The following is a 27623-nucleotide window of genomic DNA, read 5'->3' as shown; positions in this document are numbered from 1 at the left end:
GTGCATAGGACAAGTTATTGAATTAAAATGTAGGAATACTTTCCTCATGCTGTGTAGAGGGATACAACACCGAATAATGAGTCATGAATGGAAAACAGTTTCCAGTCATGCACATATCATGCGTTATAATTCTTTTCTGCATGCATTTTTCACAGAATATGTAATTGGTGAAGATTAGCATAATTGGCAACAATGTAAAAAAATGTACAGGCACACTTTCTTTGCCTGTAGGTGGAGTCTTATTATAATTAAGGGGCGGGCGTGAGGGAAAACTGCATGGTTTAAGCTGAATATTGGGCATGGCTTAAAGGGGTATGGCTCAAAGGGGGTGTGGTTAGAGTCTGAGTGAATGAGGGATGGAGAAAGAGAGGCGGAGAAAGAGGGGGAGAGTGGGGGAGAACATCAGGTGCCCCCAGCAGAGTCCATCCTTACATCAGGTGCCCCCAGCAGAGCCCCTCCTTACATCATGTGCCCCCAGCGGAGACCCTCTTTACATGAGTGTTCCCAGCAGCGGAGCTCCTCCTTACATAAGTGTCCCCAGCATTAAAGCCCCTCACATAAGTGTTCCATCAGTGGAGCCTCTCCTTATATCAGTGCCCCCAGCAGCAGAGCCCCTCCTTACATCAGTGTCCTCGGCAGTGGAGCCCTTCCTTGCATCTGTGTCCCCGGCAGCAGAGCCTCTCCTTACATTAGTGTCTCCAGCAGCGGAGACCTTCTTACATCTGCTGTTCCCGGCAGCGGAGCCCTCCTTACATCTGGTGTCCCCGCAGTGGAGCCTGCCTTACATCAGTGTCCCCAGCAGCAGATACCTCCTTACATCTGGTTTTCCCAGCAGCAGAGCCCCTCCTTACATCAGTGTCCATGGCAGCGGAGACCTCCTTACATCTGGTGTCCCCAGCAGCAGAGCTCTTCTTACATCTGGTGTTCCCGGCAGTGGAGCCCTCTTTACATCTGGTGTTCCCGGCAGCGGAGCCCTCCTTACATCAGTGTCCCTATCGGTGGAGCCCTCCTTACATCAGTGTCCCCGGCAGCAGAGCCCTCCTTGCATCAGTGTCCCTATCGGTGAAGCCCTCCTTACATCTGGTGTTCCTGGCAGCAGAGCCCCTCCTTACATCAGTGTCCCCGGCAGTGGAGACCTCCATACATCTGGTGTCCCCAGCAGTGGAGCCCTCCTTACATCTGGTGTCCCCAGCAGTGGAGCCCTCCTTACATCTGGTGTTCCCGGCAGCGGAGTCCTCCTTACATCAGTGTCCCCAGCAGCGGAGCCCTCCTTACACAAGTGTCCCCAGCAGTATCTGTCTCTCCCCATCAGCAGAAACTACAGTTCCCTGCTTTCTCTGTGTGTTCAGTGGAGAGGGGAGGTTCCCAGCAGCAGAGCCCCTCCTTATCTCAGTGTCCGCGGCAGCGGAGACCTCCTTAAATCTGGTGTCCCAAACAGCGGAGCTCTCCTTACATCTGGTGTTCTCGGCAGCGGAGCCCTCCTTACATCTGGTGTTCCCAGCAGAGGAGCCCTCCTTACATCAGTGTCCTCAGCAGCGGAGCCCTACTTACATCTGGTGTCCACGGCAGCAGAGCCCCTCCTTACATCAGTGTACCCAGCAGTGGAGCCCCTCCTTACATCAGTGTCTCCAGCAGCTGAGCCCCTCTTTACATCAGTGTCCTCAGCAGCGAAGCTCTTCCTTACATTATTGTGCCCATCAGCGGAGCCTCTCCTTACATCAGTGTCCCCAGCAGCGGAGCACTCCTTGCAACAGTGTCCCCAGCAGCGGAGCCCTCCTTACACAAGTGTCCCCAGCAGCAGAGCCCTCCTTACATTTGTCTCTCCCCATCAGCAGACGCTACAGTTCCCTGCTTTCTCCGCATGTTCAGTGGAGAGGGGAGGTTCCTGGCAGCAGAGCCCCTCCTTATATCAGTGTCTGCGGCAGTGGAGACCTCCTTAAATCTGGTGTCCCAGACAGTGGAACCCTCCTTACATCTGGTGTTCCTGGCAGTGGAGCCCTCCCTACATCTGGTGTTCCCGGCAGTGGAGCTCTCCTTACATCTGGTGTTCCCGGCAGCGGAGCCCTCCTTACATCAGTGTCCCCATCAGTGGAGCCCTCCTTACATCAGTGCCCCCATCAGTGGAGCCCTCCTTACATCAGTGTCCCCATCAGCGGAGCCCCTCCTTACATCAGTGTCCCCATCAGTGGAGCCCCCTTACATCAGTCTCCCCAGCAGCAGACCACTCCTTACATCAGTGTCCCCAGCAGCAGAGCCCTCCTTACATTTGTCTGTCCCCATCAGTAGAAGCTATAGTTTACGACTTTCTCCATGTGTTCAGTGGAGAAGGGAGGTGCCTCAGATCCGTGCAACGAATCAGCTTCAGTGTACAAGAGAATTGTCTAATTGTACACTGAAGAGAAAAGCCGATTGGCTGCCCCTCCCCTCTCCAATGTACGCAGGGGAAATAGTCCTCTTGGTGGCCATCTTTTTGTAGCCCGCCTCCCGTTTTTGCCTAAAGCATTCCCAATTTCCAGGGTAAAGGTTAAATCCCGGGAATTTAATTGGGACAAGCTCCAATCGGGACGGAGTCCCAAAATCAGGATTGTCCTGGGAAAATCAGGACTGTTGGAAAGTATGGATTAGACAGGGAGTAACTGTTACGTGCAGTTTACTAAACAGGTGAAAAGTTCTAAAAATGTCTGGTTGACATTGAGATCAGACCCCAATAATTTCTCCAGCCGTTTGTCCACATACCACGGGCCACAAAATTAAGCTGTATAACCCACCAACCCCGTCGCGTCTGTGAAAAGATCAAATTCCGCAGCCGGGACCGCAGGCCCCAGGCACAAAGACCTACCGTTGTACTGCTCCAAAAACATGTCCCACATCTGCAAGTCCACCCGATGTTCCCAACTAATATGAACAAAATGATGCAGAGCGTTGACTCCGTTTGTGGCAGCCTCCAGTCACCTGCAAAATACTCACCCCATGGGCATAATGCGACATGCAATATTGAGTTTTCCCAACAATGACTGCAAGTCCCTCAACTGCACCTTGGAGCATTAAACAACCCTGGCCACCATTCCCTGAAGGTCTTTGAGCTTATCGCTCGGCAAATGGCACTCCACCACATTGGTATCAATGATGATTCCCAAAAACTTCAACACCATACTAGGCCCATCCATGTTGTAATTTGGCCAACATAATGAGACAGGACCGATTCCCGGGGGGGGAGGGGGGCCCAGAACCAAAAATCCAGATAGTGTAGAATGGAACCAAGACCTGACAAGTCCTTGATGACCCATTCCAGAAAGGAACTGAACATCGGAACAGGAATTGGCACAGCTAATGGGCAGGCAGCGGTTAACAAAGTAATTTCTTTCCCAATGGCAACCCAACAAGCAAACACTGACTGGATGGACTGGCAACACCTCCTTAAATCTGGTGTCCCAGACAGTGGAGCTCTCCTTACATCTGGTTTTCCCGGAAGTGGAGCTCTCCTTACATCTGGTGTTCCCAGCAGCGGAGCCCTCCTTACATCTGGTGTCCCTGGCAACGGAGCCCCTCCTTACATCTGTTTCCGCAGCAGTGGAACCCTCCTTACATCAGTGTCCCTATCAGCGGAGCCCTCCTTTTTCTAGTCCTGTCGTACGTGTTGTACGTCACCGCGTTATAAACGATCGGAATTTGGCGTGACCGTGTGTAGGCAAGACAGCTTGAGCCGAATTCCGTCGGAATTCTGTTTGGGAAAACCATCAGAGCTTTTTCCGAGGAGAATTCTGATCATGTGTATGCGGCATAACAGTATGCATTAAAAGCAGGGGTTTAGTCTGCACACATTTGCAAATGCCATAGAGCCTCATCTAGGCACCTTGGTATCTGTGGTACCTAACGCTAATGTCCCCACAGTGGAAGCACATGCATTCTAATGGATAGGTGAGAGCAGGTGGACTGGACGGGAGCCACCCCTTCTTAAAGGTACAGGGGCACACTGAACAACCAGCATATAGCACAATGGCTGCAAAGGTGTCAGTGCGTTGCCTGACCACAAAACACAACAGTGATACAAAAAAGATGCTACCTGCTCCCATCTATAGCTGGTGTAATATTGGGGGTTGTATAAGTCAAGTGTAGCACCCACTAGCGAGACCAGTCCACACCAGAAACTCAATTTCAGGGCTTTTTGACCCACTTTTATTTAACCCCCCCGACGTATTCCCGTGTCTGGCTCGGGTGGAATTTTTATACCAAAAGCGGTAACCCCGAGCCAGACTCGGGACCGCATCACTGGATCCAGGAGGACGCTTACTTACCTTCTCCCTCAGATCCAGCGATGTCCCCGCACTGTACGAGCGAGCCGTGTCTCGCTCGATCTATCACGGAGCCGATCTCCATGCCCTGCGAGCGTTGCGACGCACGGGGACGGAGATCGGCGCCAAATTCAAAAAGTGAAACACTCACTATACATACAGTATAATGTAATCTTACAGATTACATTGCTGTATGTAATTATTTCACATCCCCTTTGTCCCTAGTTGTCTGCCCAGTGCCCTGCATGCAGTTTTATATAATAAAAACTGTTCTTTATGCCTGGAAACTGGAGATTGTCCATAGCAACCAAAACTGTCGCTTTACATCAAAAATGATTTTAGACCAGCTAGAAAACAGCGATAATAAATTAGAATCACTCGCAGAATTGAGCGATAGCGATTTGTGGGGAGATCTGTCATCAAATATTGAAAAGTAATGACAGCGACAATTCTGCAACTCAGCAAATTTCAGTGTTTTTGATTTGATTACATTATTTTTTATTGTTATATTATTATTTCGTACAATTATTTATAATTATTTATTATATTATAATTTATGATTTAATTTTTCAAACTTTATCATACCCGGGATGTCTGCTAGACTCTGGTTTGGACAGATTTAAGTGAGTTATTCCTAAGAATTACAGGACTACAATATAAAATGCCAAATTTTCATGCAAAATAATTGTACCGCTTTTAGCACCTAAAATCTGAAATAATTGTACCGCCAGGGAGGTTAAAAAAAAAAGAAAATGTCCACCAATAATTCCCACGCTGGGGTTTCAATTTCACCAGCAGTAGTAAACAAAAAAATACCAAGCCACCTGGCTCTATGATCAGCAGTACTGCCGTTTAGGCTTTACCCTTCAGCCCTCTTGACCATATAACAGAGATCACGTACAAGGACTGTACCTATTTTAATCTCCCTTACTGCTCAGCCCACAGCTTTGGGCCCTCTGACTACACCATGCAGACATGCATGCTTCTCCGTTGCTTGCCTGGACTCCTCGGGAGGGTGGAGTCCAGAATCATGGTCAGGTGTCTAGAAATAGACCAACACACATCTGACCAGTCAGTGTGCTGGTGAATCCCAAAATCTGGACCCAGGCCTGGTTTCATCCCACCCAGATCACTACAAAATCCCTGGGCTCCAGATCCCAAAACAGATTTCAGTAAATAATGAGGAAACTGAAAAGTCAGTTTCCTCCTAATGTTGCAAGCTCCCTGGAGCCCCTCAACCCGCCTGGTTGAAAATGCTGGGTCCATACACTGGTGGGGTACCCCACTACCACACTGGTTATCATAGTAAGAAGCATTGGAAGACTAACAACAGATACAAACAAGGCCAACGATAAATCAAAGGGAAAAACCAAGCTTAACTTACCACCAGCCCGGAGACAACCAAATAAACTGTCTAACAGTATGCGTTAAAAGGACACTTATAAATTAAAATTGTGTCACTTTTATTAATATTACAAGAGATGTAAACATTCCTTGTAATAGAAAAAAGCATGACAGGACCTGGTCAAAAATACCTCAGATCTCATATTTACACTAAAATGCAATAAGGCCGCGTACACACGCGGGGACTGTTCGCCCAACTTTGTCCGCTGAACAGTGTTTCGGCGGACAGTCCGCCCGTGTGTGGGCTTTCAGCGGACAGTTTCAGCGAACAGTCTGCTGAACAAAGTTTTTCGGAAATTCCGAAAAACTGTCCGCTGAAACTTGGTTTCAGCGAACAGTCCCCTCGTGTGTAGGCTTGTTCGTCAAACTAAGTTCCGCGCATGCTCAGAAAGGATTTACACGCCGAAAGTTGTAATGCAGTGTATAGGACGTCGTATTTTCCGTCCCGTCGTACGTGCCGTTCACGTCATCGCGCACGGTTTCAGCAAACTGTTCGTTCGTCGTGTGTGGGCAAGTCCGTCCATGCTAATTTTGAGCGGACTGTTCGCTGAAACTGTTTGACGGACAAAGTTGAGTGAACAGTCCCCGCGTGTGTACGCGGCCTAAGAAAAAAAAAATTAAAAGTGATTTGAAAAAAAAAAAAGTCTCTTTAAGAGCTATGAAAATGGCACTTCCACCCTGAAATGGTTTGGAGTCGGGTTGGGGCCATTTCCCCCTCACTCATCTCCATACCACACACGGAAGAGGACCCGATCACCTCCACCACTGCTGACGGCTCCAGTAAGCGGCGGAGGGCACCAACCACCGATAAAAGTGATCTTGTTCCACTGCAGAGACCACTTTTATCTTAAAGCAGTCTGCCCGCTGAAGACGAGGATACCGGGGTTATGGCAGCTAGCTGCTGCCATAACAACGTTATCCCTCTTCAAGGTACCGACGTATAATAACGATGGGCGGTCCGTAAGTGGTTAATTTTTTTTTTTTTACAAGTCCACTATGGCAGTGCCAAACTTCTCATGTCTTTTGTTTGACAATAGTTTACTTAATAGCCATACCAATGGGCAGAACTGAATAATAATATGTGCCACCCCATAGACTTCAATTGGGTTTGCCCCAAAATTACCAACCTTTGAACCTCAAACAAGATTTACAAACCTTTGAACTGTTCACAAATCGAACCCAGACACATTCACTTATCCCTATTAATGTGTTTTTCAGCTCTAACCTTGAATCAAACTTCAGTAAAGCACAGCTGACTTTTTCCTTAAAGTGTTAATAGGCATGCTTCTTCTACTCACTGTGAAACCTAAGGGGTTAAAGTGGTTGTAAACCCTTACAAACCACTTTGACCTACAGGTAAGCCTAGATTAAGGCTTACCTGTAGGTCCAAGCAATATCTCCTAAACCTATATGGTTTAGGAGATATTTGCCCGAAAATGGGCACCGCTGTCTACGGCACATGCGCCGTAGACAGCGGCGCGCAGGTGCACTAAACGCGGCAGTTCCAAGAATGGAGCTGCCGCATTTGTCGACTCCCGTGCGCGTGCGCGGGAGTGACGTCATCGCGGCTTCGCCGAATGACAGCGGCGGAGCTCCGAGACTCCCGTGCGCATGCGCGGGAGTGACGTCATCGCGGCTTCACGCTGTCATTCGGCGGAGCTGCGAGACGCCACCAGCAAGATGGATGTGGCGGACTACAGGGGACAGTGGCGACTTCGCTGGCTCCTGTGTCAGGTAAGTGACACATAATGGGCTACTATGCGATGCATAGTAGTCCATTATGATTTACCTTTGCAGGGAAAAAAAGAGGAAGTAAACTCATCAGGGTTTACTTCCTCTTTAATCCTCTGTGTTGTGTGAAAAGGCTGTTTGATCCTCTCTTCTCTGATCCTCCCCTCCTTCCACTGTCCCCTAATAATTTTCTGATAAAACAGAGTCTATGGAGTCAGGCTGCACCTGCTCAGGTTGGTGTGTATTGCTAGAGAGGATTTTTTCTCTTGGAAGAGTGCATGTGATCAGCACAGGGCCAATCAGCACTCTCCAGACAGAGGTTTAGGGGTATTGCAATGTCATAGGACAGTCAAAAAGCTAATCCTACAAGCTTTAACCAGTACTTGGTTTGACACTGATAGATGTCACAAGACTGCTATAACTGATGATGAGAAAAGGTATTTAACAGTTTATATTTACTAAAATAATTTTATTGCCAAGTTCTGTGTACTATGGGAGACCAGATATAGTGAATGCAAAGTCCTGGGTCTAGTAACACTTTAATTCCTACAATAATTTGCCTTTAAAACAGCATTTCAGGTATGGATTTTAAAGCATAATTGCCTTGGTCAATCTTGGACCAATGTAAGTATGCATATGCCATACCTGTGGGAAACCTGTGGAGGCTGGAAATCACTGTAGTAGTTAGCGTTACTACAGTGATTGTCCTGTCTTTTGGGTCCCGCGCCGAGCAGCTATCCTGCTGCATAGAAACTATAGTGGGTCACCTGTTCAGCAGAGCGCTATTCACAGAATGCTTTGCATTTATCTCAATGAATGCAAGATGTTCTTTCATTGGACAAGGTGGAGTGGCAGAACGGTGATGTCACAAACTCTACCCAGTCCAGTCAGAGAATTCCTGCATTCATTGAAAAATACACAAGGAATTTTGTAAATGGCAACCACATCTGATTAACCACTTGCCAACCAGCCACCGTCATTATGCTGTGGCAGGTCGGCACAATACCGCGAACCATCGTAGCTATATGTCAGTGCCTTTAAGCAGGATAGCAGGCTCGCACACACGCCCGCTGCACAGCAGGGGTGCCGATGCTCATGACTGGTCACGATGACCGCTGGCCGCGAGTGATTGCGGGCACGAGAGGCAGAACAGGGATGTGTGTGTAAACACACACATCCTAGTTCTGTGAGGAGAGAAGAGAAAGATTGTGAGTTCCTACAAGCAGGGAACCACAATCTCTCATCTGCTATAGTCATTCCCACCCACCACAGTTAAAACACACACATAGGGAACACAGTTAACCCCTTGATCGCCCCCTAGTATTAACCCCTTCCCTGTCAGTGACATTTACACAGTACTCTGCTGTATAATTGCCAATGGTCCCAAAAATGTGTCAAAAGTGTCTGATATGTCCGCCATAATGCCGCAGTCCCGATAAAAAACGTAGATCTCCACCATTACTAGTAAAAATAATCATAATAAAAATGCCTTAAAACTATCCCCTATTTTTTAGACGTTATAACTTTTGCGCAAACCAATCAATGTACCAAGCAATATACGCTTTTTGTGATTTTTATTACAAAAAATAGGTAGAAGAATACATATCGGCATAAACTGAGGAATAAATTTGCTTTTTTTTTTTTAATGTGGGCTATTTATTACAGCAAAAAGTTCAAAATGTGTTTTTTTTTTTCAAAATTGTCACTCTTTTTTGTTTATAGCTCAAAAAATAAAAACCACAGAGATGATCAAATAGCACCAAAAGATAGCTCTATTTGTGGGTAAACAAGGAAGTCAATTTTGTTTTAGTAAAGCATTGCACGACTGTGCAATTGTCAGTTAAAGCGGCGCAGTCAAATAAAAATAAATATGTGGTGCTAACTGCAGTAAGAGAAAGTGGGTAGTCAAGCTGAATCAGATAAATAAAAAAGAATAAGTAGTGTCACATCACCAGACTGACTAAATTCATAAGATAAAAAGAAACCAATAATAATCAGATGTAACCAATATAAATATAAAGTGGCGCAGAGCCGTTTTGCAAAAAAAATGGACCAGTCATTGAGCAGCCAATTCTTCCTGGGGCTGAAGTGGTTAAGCGACTTTATTAAGCTGATGACAGGATTAAAAAATTGGATTTCAAAATTTGTTATTAACTATATATTCTAACAATCTCTTTTGCATAGCTGGAGAGCACTGGGGCATCACTCACACAATCAGACTGTCTAAAGGGCGACGTTTTTATTGATAAAACAGTGGGAAATGAAACCTTTTTCTTGGTAACCTATGAGACTGTAGTGCCCAGTATTGAATTGCAGACTCCAAACGGAGCATTATACACTGGAAAGGACTTCAAAGATGACACTGCCACTAAATCATCCAGGCTTCAGATTCCAGGATCTGCTGAGGTAAATCATCTGTTTATTCTTATTTATCAAAATTGCTAAAAAATGAAATACTAGTATAAAATGGGATCATATATCATTTAGAAACACATTTTTAGCGTAGTTCTTAAAACTGCAAATTTTTATCTTGCCCAAGTTAAAATTCTACTATACTATGGCAAAGAAATATAATCTAATTTTATCTATCTGGCTATTCACTCCAGTGCAGAAGTGTTCCCTTTTCTATCCACTTGTACTTACCTCACATGTCTCATCCTCCTGTAGTGTTCCAGGTTGGCAGCAAATGACATATCACCTCCTGCTAAAAAAAAGAAAGCTATTTCCCTTCCCACTGGCCTGGAACTTTGTTTTTGACTTACTATTACTTTCTATTAAAGCTGAACTCCAGGTATAAACATTTAATATCTAAATATAAGAGGTATTTGTATTTTTACTTGGATCTTGTTCTTTGTGTAGTTCTTTCCAGTGTTAATTTTGTCAATGAAAACGTTTTCGTGAATGTTTTCATCAGTGGCATTTTTACAGTGACAAAAACATAACGAAATGTACAGCACATTTTCATCCACTGATGAAAACTATGTCAAAAATGGCAAGGAGGGTCATTTACCCTCATGAACTAACTTCCGGTTTTCACAGAGCTCTGCCTGCTTTCGCTCCGAGCAAGCAAGCAAGCAACTGTGTGCACTGACTGCCAAAGATCAGCAGCACTGTGCAATACAAACAGCCAGGCCTCCCGAGTCCCAACAAGGCTGTCCCACTCCCAAGTCCCAACTCATAAGATGACCACCAGCCAGGTGCCAACGTCCAGAGCAGAGAGCAGAGCAGACTATGAGTGTGTAGTACATTACAATTACAGCAGGCCTGAGGCCTCCCCTCAGGCCACCGTCAATCCAGAGAACACTGTGTGTGCATTACACAGGCCTCCTCTGACCACTGGCAGTGGCATCCAGAGCGCTGTGTATTATAGGTGATCCCTCAGACCACTATCCAGCTCTGCTCAGCATTACAGGCCTCCTCTGACCACTGACAGTGGCATCCAGGGCGCTGTGGATTACATTCCATCCCTCAAACCACCATCCAGCACTGTGCAGCATTACAGGCCTCCTCTGACCACCAGCATCTAGGGCACTGTGCATTATAGGCCATCCCTCAGACCCGCCTGAGACCATCCTCCAGAGCACTCTGTGGCATTACAGGCCTCCTCACACCACCATCGAGAGCACTCTGCACTTTAGAGGCCTCCTTAGACTACCGTCCGGAGTGGCGAAATCTGAATCTGTAAGTTTGCTCAAACATTAATACCATAAATAGTGATGGCTGAACAGTTCGCCCGGCGGTCGTTTCGCGGCGAATTTCGGCTGTTCGCGGTCCGCCAGTTCGGCGGACTATTGGCGCCGTTCGCCCGGCGGACTTCCGTGTTTTTACTGTGTAAAGGAACTTTGACCTGATGACACATCCATCATGGGGTACAGGACAGCCAATTGAGACATTACAGCACATGGACACTTGGACATTCCCCCTAACTTATAAATACACCCGATCCGGCGGCCATTTTACATTCTTTCTTCTGTCACTATAGGGAAAGGTTGCTGTGTGGAGCAGGGAGAGATAAAACGCTAGCTATTTGGTACACAAAAGTTATTTTCAGGACTGGTATAGGTGTTAGGTGTATATAGGTTTGCTGTGCTACTGATTGTTGCAGCAGCCTGAGTGTCTTTTGTCAGTTTAGAGAAAGGGACAGGGCGCTGTGTGCTGCTATTGTAGGGACAGCCAGATTAGTCATCATCATCATTAGCTGTTACTATCAGGTCCACAAAAGTGCTATTCCAGTAACCAGTTATTGTTCCAGTAGCCTCTGTTTTGCCAGTTTATATAGGGACAGGCAGGAAGCAGTGTGTCAGGCAGTGAGGGTCAGTTTAAACAGTAGCTGTTACTATTAGTTCCACAAAGGTTCTTTTCAGGACTGGTATCAGTGGTATGGTAATAGGCTTGTACACGTATAATATTCTTTCTTCCAAATATAGAATATTTAGAATATATATAGAATAATATAAAATATGCTGATTTACTCCTGGGGCTGCTTATTATGAGGGGCTCACACCATCCCTGTGCTGTGCTGACTTACTCCTGGGGCTGCTTATTATGAGGGGCTCACACCATCCCTGTGCTGTGCTGACATCCTCCTGGGGCTGCTTATTATGAGGGGCTCACACCATCCCTGTGCTATGCTGATTTACTCCTGGGGCTGCTTATTATGAGGGGCTCACACCATCCCTGTGCTGTGCTGACTTACTCCTGGGGTTGCTTATTATGAGGGGCTCACACCATCCCTGTGCTGATTTACTCCTGGGGCTGCTTATTATGAGGGGCTCACACCATCCCTGTGCTGTGCTGACTTACTCCTGGGGCTGCTTATTATGAGGGGCTCCCACTATCCCTGTGCTATGCTGACTTCCTCCTGGGGCTGCTTACGGTGCAGGTGTCAGTGCTGTATATCACGGTGCTGATGTCAGTGCTCTCAGTCACGGTGCTGCTGTCAGTGCTGTATATCACGGTGCTGGTGTGAGTGCTTTATGTCACACTGCTGATGTCAGTGCTCTCTATCACAGTGCTGCTGTCAGTGCTGTATATCACGGTGCTGGTGTGAGTGTTTTATGTCACGCTGCTGATGTCAGTGCTCTCTATCACGGTGCTGTTGTCAGATGACTCTATCACGGTGCAGGTGTCATTGCTGTATGTCACGCTGCTGATGTCAGTGCTCTGTATCAGGGTGCTGCTGTCAGATGACTCTATCACGGTGCAGGTGTCATTGCTGTATGTCACGCTGCTGGTGATCATCTCCTGTACCCTCTTCTTTGCCTACCCTGGTCCCTGACCTTCCGTCTCCTCCATTGCCTTCATGCGCTCCACAGTCCTGAATTGTCACAACAATTTCCCATATAAAAAAAGAATGCTTGTAGTTGTCGATCCCAGATTCACCTCATACATGTGTTATGTCATTGGCCATGTGGTGGGACTATGTTTGCACAGCTAATAATTATTTTGTGGCTGCAAATTTGACCTATAGGTTTGCGAAGTTCGCCTCCCATTAAAGTCAATGGGGCCCGCCACGAACGTTCCGGTTCGCGAACTATCGGCCGGAAGTTCGTCCATCACTAACCATAAATATTGACATGATATTAGATTTTTTTACTCCAAGAGTTTATAATGAGTTTTGCAATTCTAGAGAAATGCTTAAATAATGCATTATTTAACTAAACAAATTAGATTTTAGTCAACTAAAATGTACTGGAGATTTGGTTGACTAAATACAACTAAAACTAAAACAATTACAGAACTCTAAAATGGGACTAAAACTAAAATGCCATTTTAGTCCTAAGACTAAAACTTAATCGAAATTTGCTGCCAAAATTAACACTGGTTCTTTCAGACTAAAACTTTGTCTCTGTCTAGGAGCTTCCTGTAATGAAGACCAGTCATTGCTTCTCTCTCTCCTTGTGCAGGATGACTGGTTTTGTTTCTGCCCCCTCCTGTAGTTTTCTACATTCACCCAGTCAGGGCCATCTTTAATTTTGATTGGGCCCTGGGCAAACATTTTCTTGCCCCCCATTCTGAGACATACAAAAAATAGCAGGTAGACTCAAAATCAGTTTACTGCAGCAGATCACGCAGTGATTGCAATTGTTTGCCAGAGGTTACAGTCTATCCTTACTGCTCGCTGGGTGGTTGCTAGAGGTTACAACACATAATTTCTGCTTGCCGATTGGTTGCTAAAGGTTAATGCACATCATTACCACTTACTGATTGGCTGCTAGAGATTAAAGCAGATGACTACTGTTCGCTGATTGGTTGCTACAGGCTAATACACATCATTACCTCTCACTGAGCAGTGAAGCAATCCTAAATAATTGAGCAAGTAAAGGGGCACATTAATACACATAATACAGGAGAGTGTCAAAGAGTGCAGACATACTACAGGAGAGGTTCAGAGAGTGCAGACATACTGCAGGAGACAATCAGAGACTGCGGACATACTACAGGAGACAATCAGAGACTGCAGACATACTGCAGGAGACAATCAGAGACTGGCGACATATTGCAGGAGACAATCAGAGACTGCGGACATACTGCAAGAGACAATCAGAGACTGCGAACATACTGCAGGAGACAATCAAAAACTGCGGACATACTGCAGGAGACAATAAGAGACTGCGGACATACTGCAGGAGACAATCAGACTGCGGACATACTGCAGGAGACAATCAGAGACTGCGGACATACTGCAGGAGACAATCAGAGACTGCGGACATACTGCAGGAGACAATCAGAGACTGCGGACATACTGCAGGAGACAATCAGAGACTGTGGACATACTGCAGGAGACAATCAAAGACTGCGGACATACTGCAGGAGACAATCAGAGACTGCGTACATGCTACAGGTGATGGTCAGAGAACTTTTAGCAACGCACAGCTTGACAGTTGAATAACACAGCTCAGGGTTTAAGCAGTCAGGCTGTGTTTTATGGGTGTAAGGACATACCTGAGCAGCCAAACACACTACATACATTTAGAGGTATGTGGGCCGGGCTTCCATTATCTGATCTCACTACAACACTGATGCTCCACTGATGCTTTGTAGGGGGGCCCCGTTACCCGTGAATTGGGGCCCAAAATGAAGGTTTTGCAGAGTGCACAGAGGACACGGGAGGTTGTATTCCCGCGCTAGCCAGCTGAGAGGGGGCGGGGCCGGGAGCTCCACTGACGCTCTGACCCCGCCCCCGTGCAGCCTGTATGCTCGGAACAGAGCGGCTGTAGTGAGAGCCAGTGATCGGATTGGGAGCGTCAGTGGAGCTCTCGGCCCCGCCCCCTCTATACTGGCTTGGGTATACAGAGGTCCGGGGGCGGGGCCGGGAGCTCCACTGACGCTCCCACTCCGATCACTGGCTCTCACTACAGCCACTCTGTTCTGAGCATACAGGCTGTACGGGGCGCGGGGTCAGAGCATCAGTGGAGCTCCCGGCCCCGCCCCCTCTCAGCAGGCTAGCACAGGAATACAGCCTCCCGTCCCGTGTCCTCTGCGCACTCTGCAAAACCTTCATTGGGGCCCCAATTCACGGGTAGCAGTGCGGGCCCCCCTACAAACAGGTCCAGGGCAAGTGCCCCGTTTGCCCTGCGCTACAGACGGCCCTGCACCCAGTAGTGGGTGGGTCTGCTGGGTCCCTCCCACTGCCCTGCTCTCTGCACAGACTACTATGCTGCACAGGGATGGTGTTACTACTGTTTTCACAAGGGAAAACCTGGGTCTGCAAAGGCATTTGGTGCACACAAAGTGGATTTATATCTTTTGTGGTGATTGTGGAATGTATTTAAATTAAATACTGTATACGCTGCCTACAGCTCAGCTTTAGGAGGACAAAAGTGGGCTCAGAGTAGAGTAAAGCTAGGTGCATACCCTAAGATTTTTTCATTCAACCATTGGATTGAAAGAAAAAACCCTGACAGATAGCTGCATCAATACAAATGATGTTGATGCAGTGATCTCTCTCGCTGTGTCTTTGTATTCTGATAGGGTAGACTCTGGACAGAATACACTGATCAGTGCTTGCAGCCAATGGCTGAGATGGTTGGATGCTGGTTTATCAGCCTGTCCCTTTGGCAAAAGCCAGTCATTAGACCAGCTTCTGACAGACAGTTGTACACATTGACTGAAAGTTGGCCGGTTCAGCAGGAATTTTGGACAAGTGGGTACCCAGCTTTAGGGTCATGCAGCGGTTACCACCATTCAACAAAAGTGGGATCACTACTAGTTGCAAGAACTTACTAGCGTTACACCCAATACTCACAAGTCACCATCACAGGCTTACCACTGCTACTACAGTGCCTTGAAAAAGTATTCACCCCCTTGGCTTTTTACCTATTTTGTTACATTACAGCCTTTAGTTCAATGTTTTTTTCTAAATCTGAATTATATGTAATGGATCAGAACACAATAGTCTAAGTTGGTGAAGTAAAATTAGAAAAATATATACATAAAACAATTTTTCAGACATAAAAAACTGATAATTGGCATGTCCGTATGTATTCACCCCCTTTGTTATGAAGCCCATAAAAAGCTCTGGTGCAACCAATTACCTTCAGAAATCACATAATTAGTGAAATGATATCCACCTGTGTGCATTCTAATGCCGCGTACACACGGGCGGACTGTATGGCGTACTTAGTCCGTCGAAACACATTTCAGCGGACAGTCCGCTCGTGTGTGGGCTTCAGCTGACTTTTTCAGCGTGCAGTCTGGCGTACTAAGTATTTCGGATTTTTCGAAATTCTGTCCGTCATACTTTGGTTTCAGCGGACAATCCGCTCGTCAGTAGGCTAGTTCGACGGACTAAGAATGGCGCATGCTCAGAAAGGATTTACACGGCAGAAGGGTGCTTTGCTGTGTATTGGACTTCCTATTTCTAGTCCCGTCGTACGTGCTGTACACATCATCGCGCAAGCTTTCGACGGACTGTTTGTGCATCCGTGTGTGGTCAAGTCCGTTCAGTCGAAAGTATGACGGACTGTCCGTCGGATTGTATGACAGACTAAGTACGCCATACAGTCCGCCCGTGTGTACGCGGCATAAGTGTCACATGATCTGTCATTACATATACACACCTTTTTGAAAGGCCCCAGAGGCTGAAACACCTAAGCAAGAGGTGCCACTAACCAAACACTGCCATGAAGACCGAGGAACTCTCCAAACAAGTAAGGGGCAATGTTGTTGAAAAGTACAAGCCAGGGTTAGGTTCTAAAAAAATATCCAAATCTTTGATGATCCCTAGGAGCACCATCAAATCTATCATAACCAAATGAAAAGAATATGGCACAACAGCAAACCTGCCAAGAGATGGCCGCACACCAAAACTCACGGACCGGGCAAGGAGGGCATCAATCAGAGAGGCAGCACAGAGACCTAAGGTAACCCTGGATGGAGGAGCGGCAGAGTTCCACAGCAGAGACTGGAGTATCTGTACATATTATGACAATAAGCTGTATGCTCCATAGAGTTGGACTTTATTGCAGATTAGCCAGAAAAAGGCCATTATTTTCAGCAAAAAACAAAATGGCACGTTTTGAGCTTATGGAAAGGCATGCGGGAGACTCCCAAAATGTATGGAGGAAGGTGCTTTGGTCTGATGAGACTAAAATGGAACTTTTTGGCCAAAGAAAACGCTGCCTGGTGCAAAACCCAACACATCACATCACCCAAAGAACACCATCCCCACAGTGAAACATGGTGGTGGCAGCATCATGCTTAATACATTTTGGCCAAAATGTATTCTGCTACATTTCTTTAGTAAAAAAAAAAATACCAATAGTGTATATTGATTGATTTGCGTGAACATTATAGCATCTACAAACTGTGGGATATGTACTGGAAATTTCTATTTATTTATATTTTATGCTAGTAATGGTGGTGATCAGCGACTTAGAGTGGGACAGCACGCAATCTGACACTAACTGACACTTTGTGGGAAGTAACTAACTGCCACTGATATTACCAGGGACATTATTACAGTGATCAGTGCTAATAATATGAACTGTCACTGTACTAATGACACTGGGCAGGAAGAAGTTAACATCTAGGTTGATCGAGGGGATAAATGTGTGCCTAACATGTGTTTTTCTGTGTACTGTGTGCTACTTTTCCTGGGGATCCAGTTGTTTTCATTCCCTGCTTAGCACGGAATGAAAAACCAACTAGATCCCCTATCACTGAACACAGCTGTGTGCTGTTTACACTCACACAGCTGTGTTCTGTGAGACTCAGAGCCCATAGCTGGGTGTCGGTGATCAATCAGTGGCCAGGACCCGGTGATTGGCATGTGCTGTGATGAATCACAGCACAGCTGAGTGGGCGGGCACGCACGTGCATGCCCCCTACCCAAAAATACTGTATAAGTGATTCTGCACAGCCGGCCTGCACTGTTGCCGTATATGTACAGTGCATGCTCGGCAAGCGGTTAAGCTAAAAATCTCTTAAAATATGTGTTCACTAAAATCGCCATGTGAACTTAAAGTGTGCACATTCCCTTTGAAGTGTAAATGAAGCACAGTCTGTTAAGTAAAGCATTTATAACTTTCCAGCAGCCCAAGTCCTAAAGCTCCAGTGCTTTTTTGGTTGTCGACTGCAGGTATTTTAAATTTCTAGGTGTGTTGAATAGCTGCTTCATCTACCAAACGCTGTTGTTCTTCCCATTGCCTCACAAGTCATGTAGAGCTATATGAGCTGGTGAAAGCTAACAGTGTTTGGGAGACAAGGACCACTGGACAGGTAAGCATAGATGTTCTTCTGCGCATTCTTCTTCAGAATGCTTAGCTTACAAATGACCCTGATGTGGGACAGAGCCACAATAATCATAATAGAGTCTACATAATTAGAGATTTACCATCCACTTTGTTATCTTTAGTCTTTGTATTCAAAACTGTTTAACAAAAACACATTTCAAAGACGAATCTGCATGTTTAAAGCTTTCTGGTATGATCTCATGAGCAATAATGCAAAAAGATAAAAAAAAAACATTTTTTCACAGTTTTTACATCCTCATTAAAGTATTACCTTTTTTCTACTTGCAGGTAGGACCCTGGCGCTATACTATTTGCAATACTCATACGACTCAAGCCATAGGCATCACAGTGACTTCCAAAGCAGTAGACAAAGATGTGCCTCCAGTTACTGTAAATGCACATATGGATAAAGATGCTAATAACTACCCCAGCCCCATGGTAGTCTATGCTTCTGTCCATCAAGGGTTTGTGCCTGTAATAAATGCAAAGGTCACAGCAATCATTGAACCAACAACTGGAGCTCCAATTACTTTAGAACTTCTAGATAATGGATCAGGTAAGTTTGAACGTTGTTATACCCGAAAAAAGAATACTTTATCAGACTCAAGCTATTGCTATAAAGCAGGAGGTCCAGTCTTTAAAACTTTTTTCCAGCAGAAGTCCAAATTGCTTGTTTGATTCTTAATGGGACTTCAAGGCATCGGCAAACACTGCACATTTGTGTGAGCACTAAAACTGTTTGGTGCAGCACAATTTTAAAAAAATGGTCAGAATTATTTTTCTGCATTTTTGCATGTAAGACATTGAAATGAATGGACTGTCTACATGCAGAACACAGATAGCAATGATGTAAACCTAGCTTCAGATCCTTCAAATCCTGTTATTACAAAATTGTTCTCAGTCCCCATGCTGCATATCACAACCACCCCCCCCTTTACATCACAGCCCTCCTTCACATCACAGCTCCGTCCCCTTTACATCACGATCACTCCTCTTCGTCACAGACCCCAACTTCACGGCAGGGTCTTAAAACCCCCTTCACATCACTCCACCCCCCCATTAATATGACCTCCTCTTCACATTCCTGTCCTCTGTTTCCTTTAAATCAGCCCCTCCTCCTTCACATTACTGTCCTCAGCCCCGTTCATAAAACCTCAACATTGTCCTGTCATTGCCCCCTCACCCTTTATACCCCCCCCGTCCTCCTTCACATTCCTGTCCTTACCCCCCTTTACATTTCTAACCTCATCCTCCCTTTATATCACCCCTCCCTCCTTCAGAGTCCTGTCCTCTTTTCCCTCCCCCCTTTTATCAGTCTCCTTCACATTCCTGTCCTCACAACCCCCCTCTTTTATATCACACCCATCCTCCTTCACATTCCTGTCCTCACCCCCTTTACATTCCTAGCCTCACCCCCCTTTTATATCAGCCCCCTCCTCTTCTAAGTTCCTGTCATCACCCTCCTTTACAATCCTAGCCTCACCCCCCCTTTATATCAGCCCCCTCATCTTCCACATTCCTGTCCTCAGCCCCCCTTCATAAAACCCCCACCTTCACATCTGTGTCCTCACCCCCCCCCCTTTGTATAACCCCCTCCTCCTTCAGAGTCCTGTCCTCTTGCCCCCCCCTTTTATCAGTCTCCTTCACATTCCTGTCCTCACAACCCCCCTTACCGGGTACATGCTCCCCCCAAAAGGTGCCAAATGTGGCAGTGCAGGGGGGAATGAGACAGATAAGTAGAGCTTCCCCTTTTGGATGAAGCTTTGCTTTAACTTTTCTTATTTGCTCTCTTTTGGTCTATTAAGCAGGACTGAACCCTTCTATCGTATTCAGAAAAGGAAGCTACCATCTTAGCTTCTGATCTGTAACTGCCTTGATGCTGCACATGTGATCAGTTATGAAACCAGCCATTTGATGGTTTGACAGTTTGGTTGAGCACAAGCAAATATGACAGGTATCATTCCCAGCATACCTTGAATGTAACTGTTACATCAATGGGTTTATTTTTACTTTAAATATTTAATTGAAAGTGTTTTGTTATATCTGAAGTTATGCAGACAAATATTGATCCTGTCAGGAATCCATAGCTCCTCCTAATTCTTACCTTGAACACCTTCTCCTATGTTGTGGAGATAAGGAGAGGAGGAAATATTCTGTAGTTCAGCACAAGAAAACTGTGCAAGGCAGACACCATTCCTTCTGATTTCTGTCCAATAAATGCACTGAGTTGCCAGCTGACAACAGCAAGTTAGAAGCTGAGTGCATTTCTGCCAAAATTCACAGTATTTGTTATGTAGTAGCAGGACCTTTAATGAGGTAAAGCATGGGAATATGTGCATACATTTCAGAGATGTCCCTTTAATATTTCCCTTGTTTATACCTCAACATAGTTGGACAGAGCCCTTGGTTTGCTTTCCAATGCTGTCATACTGTTATATTATAAATAGGGATGAATACTGCTCAAATTGAACCTAGGGCATTTCGCTCACTGCTAATTATGAAATGAATTTAAACCTCTTCAAATTCTTTAACAGTTTTAGTATGTTTTAGGATTTTGTGCACTGAAGGTGTCCTGATTTATTGCAGGTCCTGACATTGTTAAGAATGATGGCATCTACTCTAGATATTTAACAACTTTCACAGTTAATGGAAGATATGGTTTAAAAGTCCGCGTTGAAAGTACTGACAATAAAGCCAGATTGACACTGCCTCGAAATCGCGCTCTGTATGTTCCTGGCTATGTAGATAATGGTAAGACCATTGTATGCAAATAGTACGTTGACTTTACCTAATTGGAGTATGAAAGTGCTTTCATTGACACACCTGTTACACAACTTATTAAAGCAAAACCAAACCATCCTTTCTGCTAAGGATAGTGAGATCTAAGCCTCTAATTACATCTGCAGATGCCATGATGCTACACATTTGCCCAACTGTCACACCAGCCTGGGGGCTTGACAGAGCTAACATAAGCACACTGGCAACTGTAACAGTTATCCCCAAAGGCATGGTTTACACCATGAATCACACAGGAATGTGCTGTATGGGATGTTATTAAGTTAACATTGACACCTACTCCCATATGAGCAGACAGTTACTGAAGTGCAGGAAGTGTCAATGAACTTCGGGAGCATTCATCAGCACCTTCACAGTTCATTCAAAACTTAAATCCATCTGTCGGGGTGAAAGACAAGACTTGTAGGTCACTCATTAACAGATATGTGTGAATGAATGAGCTGTTTGAGTGGAGCCCCACACACCCTCACTATTTGTAAAGGATTTTATGGGGATCCCCTGCCCACTGTCACAATGGGAGTCGGGGGTGTGAGCAGAGCTGCTGCCTTAGTAGCACAGTCCATGTTACAACCTAAATAAGGGTGCAATATGTAACACATTACTAAAGGTGAACATATCCCTTAATTGCTATTTTCAAGAGATATTGTTTTCTTTCCTCTTGTTTCCTCTTTGCTGTTCACCTAATTACTTTTTGTATCATGTAGATATCATTTGGAATAAGTGTGTTTGTGTGTATGTTCATGCATCTGCATATATTTATTTATCATGTAACACAAAGTTTACCTTACCTGGTAAGACATACAGCCTTTTTTTTTCTTTTTTAAGGTAACGTTACTATGAATCCTCCAAGGCCTCAAATCAGCGAAGATGATCTTAAAGTGGGATTATTCTCTAGAACTGCATCAGGTAGTTCATTTGTGGTATCCAATGTGCCTGTAGGTCCCCAACCAGACATCTACAAACCTGAGAAAATAACTGATTTAGTAGCAAAGATAGAAGAAGAAACAATTGTGTTATCCTGGACAGCAACAGGTGATGATCTGGACCAGGGTAATGGTAAGTAGTCCTTGTGGAGTACCATTCCTGCCCCAAAGGTGTATTAATGAGATAATGTACAGGGGCATAAGGTTGTCAGTAGGGATGGGCCCAACACCCCCCGCACCCATTCTGTTCACACCAGAACATGCCGAACTGGCAAAAAATTAGGCAGAACACACGAAAACGGGGACACGGACATGAATAATCAAAGTTTCAAAAACTGCAGTTTTTTCGGGAGCAATGATTTTAATAATGCCTAAAGTGAAACAATAAAAGTGAACTTTTCCTTTAAATTTCGTACCTGGGGGGGTGTCTATAGTATGCCTGTAAAATGGCACATTTTTTCCGTGTTTGGAACAGTTCCTGCACAAAATGACATTTCTAGAGGGAAAAAAAAGTAATTTAAAAGTACTCGTGGCTATAATGAATTTTCGGTCCTGGCAATACAGATAAAAGTCACGAAAAAAACAGCATGGGATCCCCCCAGTCCATTACCAGGCCCTTTGGGTCTGGTATGAATATTAAGGGGAACCCTGAACCAAAAGTAAAAAAAAAAATTGCATGGGGGTCCCCCCAAATTCCACTTTTATATAATTTATACCTGTTTGATAGCAGCTAGAGTTGGATTTAAGGATAATTGGAGGGGCGCACTGTTTTTTTTTCAATACAGTTTATTATGCACATTTTGTGTGAGGGCTTGTGAGACACAGGTTGCAAAGGCTAATGCGCAGCTTTCATGCACGACAGCATGCAGCCTTCCATTCCACTCAGAGTATGAGTGGCCTAGGCACTTTCAGTGAATCACTGGGAAATAAATAAATAAATAAATTATGCTGTTTCCTTCTTTTGCATTGTTTTTTTAAAAAGCAAGCCTGGAGAGAGACAAAAGCCCCCCTCCAAATTCAATAAAGGCAATATTTAATTTAGGCTGACATAAAAATTATTGGGGAATGTTTTTCCCACCCCCTTCTGTAGAAAACAAAAAATACATATGTATACTGTAAGCAGATTTGTCTTTAACGCAGGGCAAAAGGGGCAGCTGCCTAGGGCCTGGTAATTGTTGTTGGGTCCAAAGCAGCTGCCCCTTGAGCCTGCACTAGTTTTGTCCAGCCATGGCAGTCTCAGCTCCTGCTCTCCACTGCCAAGCCAGCAACCACGTGGTTACTATGACTTTGCGCCCCCGGCATTCGGAGAGCAGCATTCGGAGAGCAGAATTTTCTCCTGCAGTCCAGGCCTGGCTGCTGCCACTCCTCCCGACTTATGCTTGCAACTGTCAGTGGTTGGCTTCTAGCAACCAACCACATTGTTTGCCTGACTCCGCCCCCAGTGTGGAACTATCTTTTTCACCTGTCCGCTGCCAGTGCCTTGCCACCCCTGTGCTTCGCATGCTATGAACTCAAAGAAAGAGGGGTGGACCTAAGGACCTTGAAGTAAGCGTGGGGAATTTATGGGGAGCATGATGTAAGCATAAGAGCTCAGGGGACCCCAATGTAAGAAGGGGGGCTCTGGGGACCCTGATGTAAGAAGGGGGGCCCTGGGGACCGTAACCTGAGAAGGGGGGCTCTGGGGACCTTGATGTATAAAGGGGGGCTCTGGGGACCCTGATGTAAGGTTAGGGGCTCTGGGGACCATGATGAAAGAAGGGGGAGCTTTGGGGACCCCAATGTAATGAAAGGGGGCAATAGCAACCCCAATGTAATGAGGGGGCACTGGAGATCCTGATGTAAGGAGGAGGGCTCTGGGGACCCTGATGCAATGAGGGGGCCTTGGGGACCTTAATGTAAGGAGGGGGCTCTAGGGTCCCTAATGTAAGAGGGGGAACTCTGGGGGCCGTGATATAAGGAGGAGGGCTCTGGAGACCTTGATGTAACAAAGGGGGCTCTGGGGATCCCAATGTTATGGGGGCTTTAGGGACCATAAAGTATGGAAGGGATAACGCCGGGGACCCTGATGTAAGTATTGGGGCTATAGAGACCCTAATGAAGGGGGGAAATGTATAGACCCTGATGTAAGGGGGGTGGGTCTGAGAACTCTATTGTGAGGGTGGGGAAACTCTGGGTACCCTGATCTAAGAAGGGGGGCTCTGGGAACCTTGATATAAGGAGGGGGCTTTGGGGACTGAATGTATATATAGAGGGGATAGCTCTGGGGACCCTGATGTAAGTATGGGGGCTCTGGGGACCCGTATATAAAGTGAGGTAATTCTGGGGAGCCCAATACAAGGAGGGGATAACTCTGGGTCTGATGTAAGTATTGGGGCTCTGGGGATCCTTATATAATTCTGGGGAGCCAAATACAAGTAGGGGATAATTTTTGGGACTCTGGGGACCCTGATGCATGGGAGGGTGGCTTAGGGGACCCTAATGTAAGGGGGTGGTGGCTCAGGGGACCATGAGGTCGATGGGGGGCTCTGAAGACCCTGGAGTAAGGGGGGGAGACTTTGGGGACCCTAACTTAAAGGAGAGGGTGACTCTCTGGGGACTTTGACATAAGGCGGAGGACTCTGATAAAGAGGGGGGACTCTGATGAAGATTTGTGATGTAAGGGGGGAATTTGATGTGAAAAGGATGGTTCATCCTGACTGCTGCACTCTATATATTGTTTTGTCCAATAGACTTGCTTTTGATGAATAGTCCTGCAGCATTCAATTATCACATGCAGCCAGTGACTGCAATGCTGCAATGCTGATCAGCAGTATTTTCTGACAGTGGGGGAATCCCTCTGTCTGAATACAAAGACACAGCAGGGAGGATTTCCACATCCACCTTGAATGTATTTATTTTGTTCGGCTGGCTGGCTGAAAGAAAAATACTGAACCATATATTGCCAGATTTACTTATGGCCCCTGTACTCTATACATTATGTTATACATTACATAGTCCTGACTAAGGTGTTCAGTGTCTTGTATGGATCTTAAGGGGAACCCCGCACCCAAATTAAAAAAAGGAAAAGCGTGGGGCACCCAGTCCCTATATACTCTGAACAGCAGTATACAGGTGGAGCAAACAAGACAGGGACTGTAGGTTTATTGTTATGTAGAATTTGTTTGTAATTTTGAACTGGTACATTTTTAAAGTGTAGCTCCAGCCAAAAAAATTTTTTTTAAGCTTTTTGGAAAACATAGGGAAGGGTTATCACCCCCGTAACATTTGTTTTGCTGTCTGTGCACCTCTTCAGAAGATTTCATCTCACTTTCTGTCCCAATGACAAATATTTTTTGAAAATTTGGGGTCTTTAGTGAAACAAGGATTGTTGATAAATCATCAGTGGAGACGAGACACGTGTTTCCCGTATCAACTCTTACAGGAGAGAATTTCCCTTCCTAGGGGTAGATTTCATCTCACTTCCTGTTTTCTCCTTCCATTTGCAAGTAGGAGACATTTGTAAGTTGGATGTTTGAAAGTAAAGGCCTGCCCTATATGCTCTGTAGAAATTTGTGCCTAAGGTCACAGTTACTCTTGGGGGGCGCAGGAATGGGCCCTGCTGTGAAATATTAGATCAAGCATTGTAATTACATGTCCCTGTTGAATAGGGACAGAAAAATTGGTCCTTAGGCACTGGTGCCACAACACTGCAACACCTCACAGATACTCTAGTTGGAGTGCAGGAATGAGCCCTGCTGCAAAGTATTGCATCAAAAATTGTAATTACACGCCCCTGTTAAACAGGGGCTGAAAAATTGGGCCTTAGGCACTGATGCTGGTGCCACAACACTGCAACCGCTCATAAATATTGTAGTTGAGCGCAGCAACGAACCCTCCTGCAAAATATTGCATCAAAAATTGTAATTACACGCCCTATTAAACAGGGCCTGAAAAATGTTGCCTTAGGCACTGGTGCCACAACACTGCAACCCTTCCCAGATACTCTAGTTGGAGTACAGGAATGAGCCCTGCTGCAAAGTAATGCATCAAAAATTGTAATTACACACCCCTGTTAAACAGGGCCTGAAAAATCGGGCCTTAGGCACTGTTGGCGGTGCCCAGAGCCAAAAATGTTCTTACAAGCTATCAGCATGATCATTGAGGAGGAAGAGGATAGTCACTCAGCATCAACATAGGCAGTCTTGAAGGGATCTGACATTTCCCAAAAAATTATTCGGTTACATCAGCATCAGGTGCTTGGTAGCTGGTGGTGATCCAAGACTGATTCATTTTTATGAAGGTCATTCGATCAACCGAGTCGGTGGACAGGCACACCCTGTGTTCGGTTACAAAGCCTCCAGAAGCACTGAATGAGCATTCTGAAAGAAAGCTGGATGCAGGACAGGCCAGTAGCTCAATTGCATACTGGGCAAGCTCTGGCCAGTGATCCATCCTCAAGACCCAGTAACCCAGAGGATTTTTGGTGAAAAAGGTGTCCAAGTCTGATCTTGCCCCTAGGTATTCCTGCACCATGTAAATCAGATGCTGGCAATGGTTGCTGGAACTGATCATACCTTGGGGCAGCGGAATAAAAAATTGTCTGAATGCATCGGTCAGACGGATACCTTCTCCACTGCTCCTTCTGTGACTGACTGAAGCCTCAGCAAAACGTTGTCCAGGACCAGGCATGGTGGCGGAACAACCTCCAACACTACTGTACCTTGTCCTGCATCCTTCCCAGCTACCAGCAGAGTCACCCAATGCAAGGTGAAAGATAGGTAATGTCCCTGTACATGCCTGCTGGACCATGAGTCAGCGGTAATATGCACCTTACCGCTGACCGCCCTGTCCAGTGAGGCCAAGACATTGCCTTCCACATGCTGGTAGAGAGCCGGAATCGCCTTCCATGTGAAAAGGTGGCGTTTGGGAACCTGCCACTGAGGAACCGCACATTCCACAAACTCACGGAAGGGGGCAGAGTCTACCAACTGAAAAGGCAGCAGTTAAAGTGCTAGCAATCTAGCCAAGCTAGCATTCAACCATTGGGCATGTGGATGGTTGGGAGTGAACTTTTTTCAGCGATGCAGCAGCTGGGGCAGGGAAATTTGCCTGGTGCAATCAGACATTGGTGTACTGCTAGCAGATTGTTCTTGGCTGTACTTGGCTGTGACACACCTAATTCTACACCTTCATTCCTCTCAGTGAAGGTTTCAGAGAGTATAAATACAGAAAAAATCAGCGCAGTACAACCCCTTTACGAAAAGCTGCTGAACACCAAGGATCAATTACCAAATCCCAAAATACAATATATCAAACAGATGGTACAGCGCTCTAACTAAAATAAAATGATTACTAACATATTAAAATTAATAAAAAGTCCAAAGATAGCTTTTGAGTCAAAAAGTCCACGTGAGGAATCTTCAGTGGTATACAGTCAGTTCATGCATAAAGTGACTTAGTGCCAAGGGGGGACCACCACCAATGGTAAAATTGGCTGCTCACCTCATCGTATGGACCCTTTAAATTACAGAGGGTCGTATGCACTTAAATATCAACTCATCCAATCGCTGTACTCCTCTCCGACAATATCCGACCGATTCACAAACGAAAACACAGCTTTCTCCCATTCAGAGTCAAATGAACTGACACGTTCGTGGAATACCCACACTGGATCGGTATATAGCAGTATTCACAATTCCTCAGACCATGTGGATAGAAAGACAGGCCATAGTGCTCTCCATAGAAAAACGTTTTAATGATGA

The 27623-nt window shown here is 45.7% G+C and overlaps 1 protein-coding gene across 1 annotated transcript in view; it reads left to right on the top strand.

Moving 5' to 3' along the window:
* LOC143928227 (calcium-activated chloride channel regulator 1-like) overlaps positions 1-27623 on the top strand; it is a 57034-nt gene that overhangs the window by 24497 nt on the left and 4914 nt on the right. The window contains exons 10-13 of the mRNA XM_077452977.1: positions 9612-9833; positions 18452-18719; positions 20750-20914; positions 21785-22015. Of these exons, the coding sequence (XP_077309103.1) occupies positions 9612-9833; positions 18452-18719; positions 20750-20914; positions 21785-22015 (886 nt within the window). The remainder of the gene's footprint in view (positions 1-9611; positions 9834-18451; positions 18720-20749; positions 20915-21784; positions 22016-27623) is intronic.

The sequence above is a fragment of the Lithobates pipiens genome, unplaced genomic scaffold (genome assembly GCF_037356315.1).
Source record: "Lithobates pipiens isolate NorthernLeopardFrog02 unplaced genomic scaffold, aLitPip1_a1.2 Scaffold_23, whole genome shotgun sequence".
In the NCBI taxonomy this organism is placed as follows: Eukaryota; Metazoa; Chordata; class Amphibia; order Anura; family Ranidae; genus Lithobates; species Lithobates pipiens.
The sequence above is the reverse complement of the archived record's forward strand: the minus strand, read 5'-3'. Positions and strand labels throughout refer to the sequence as shown.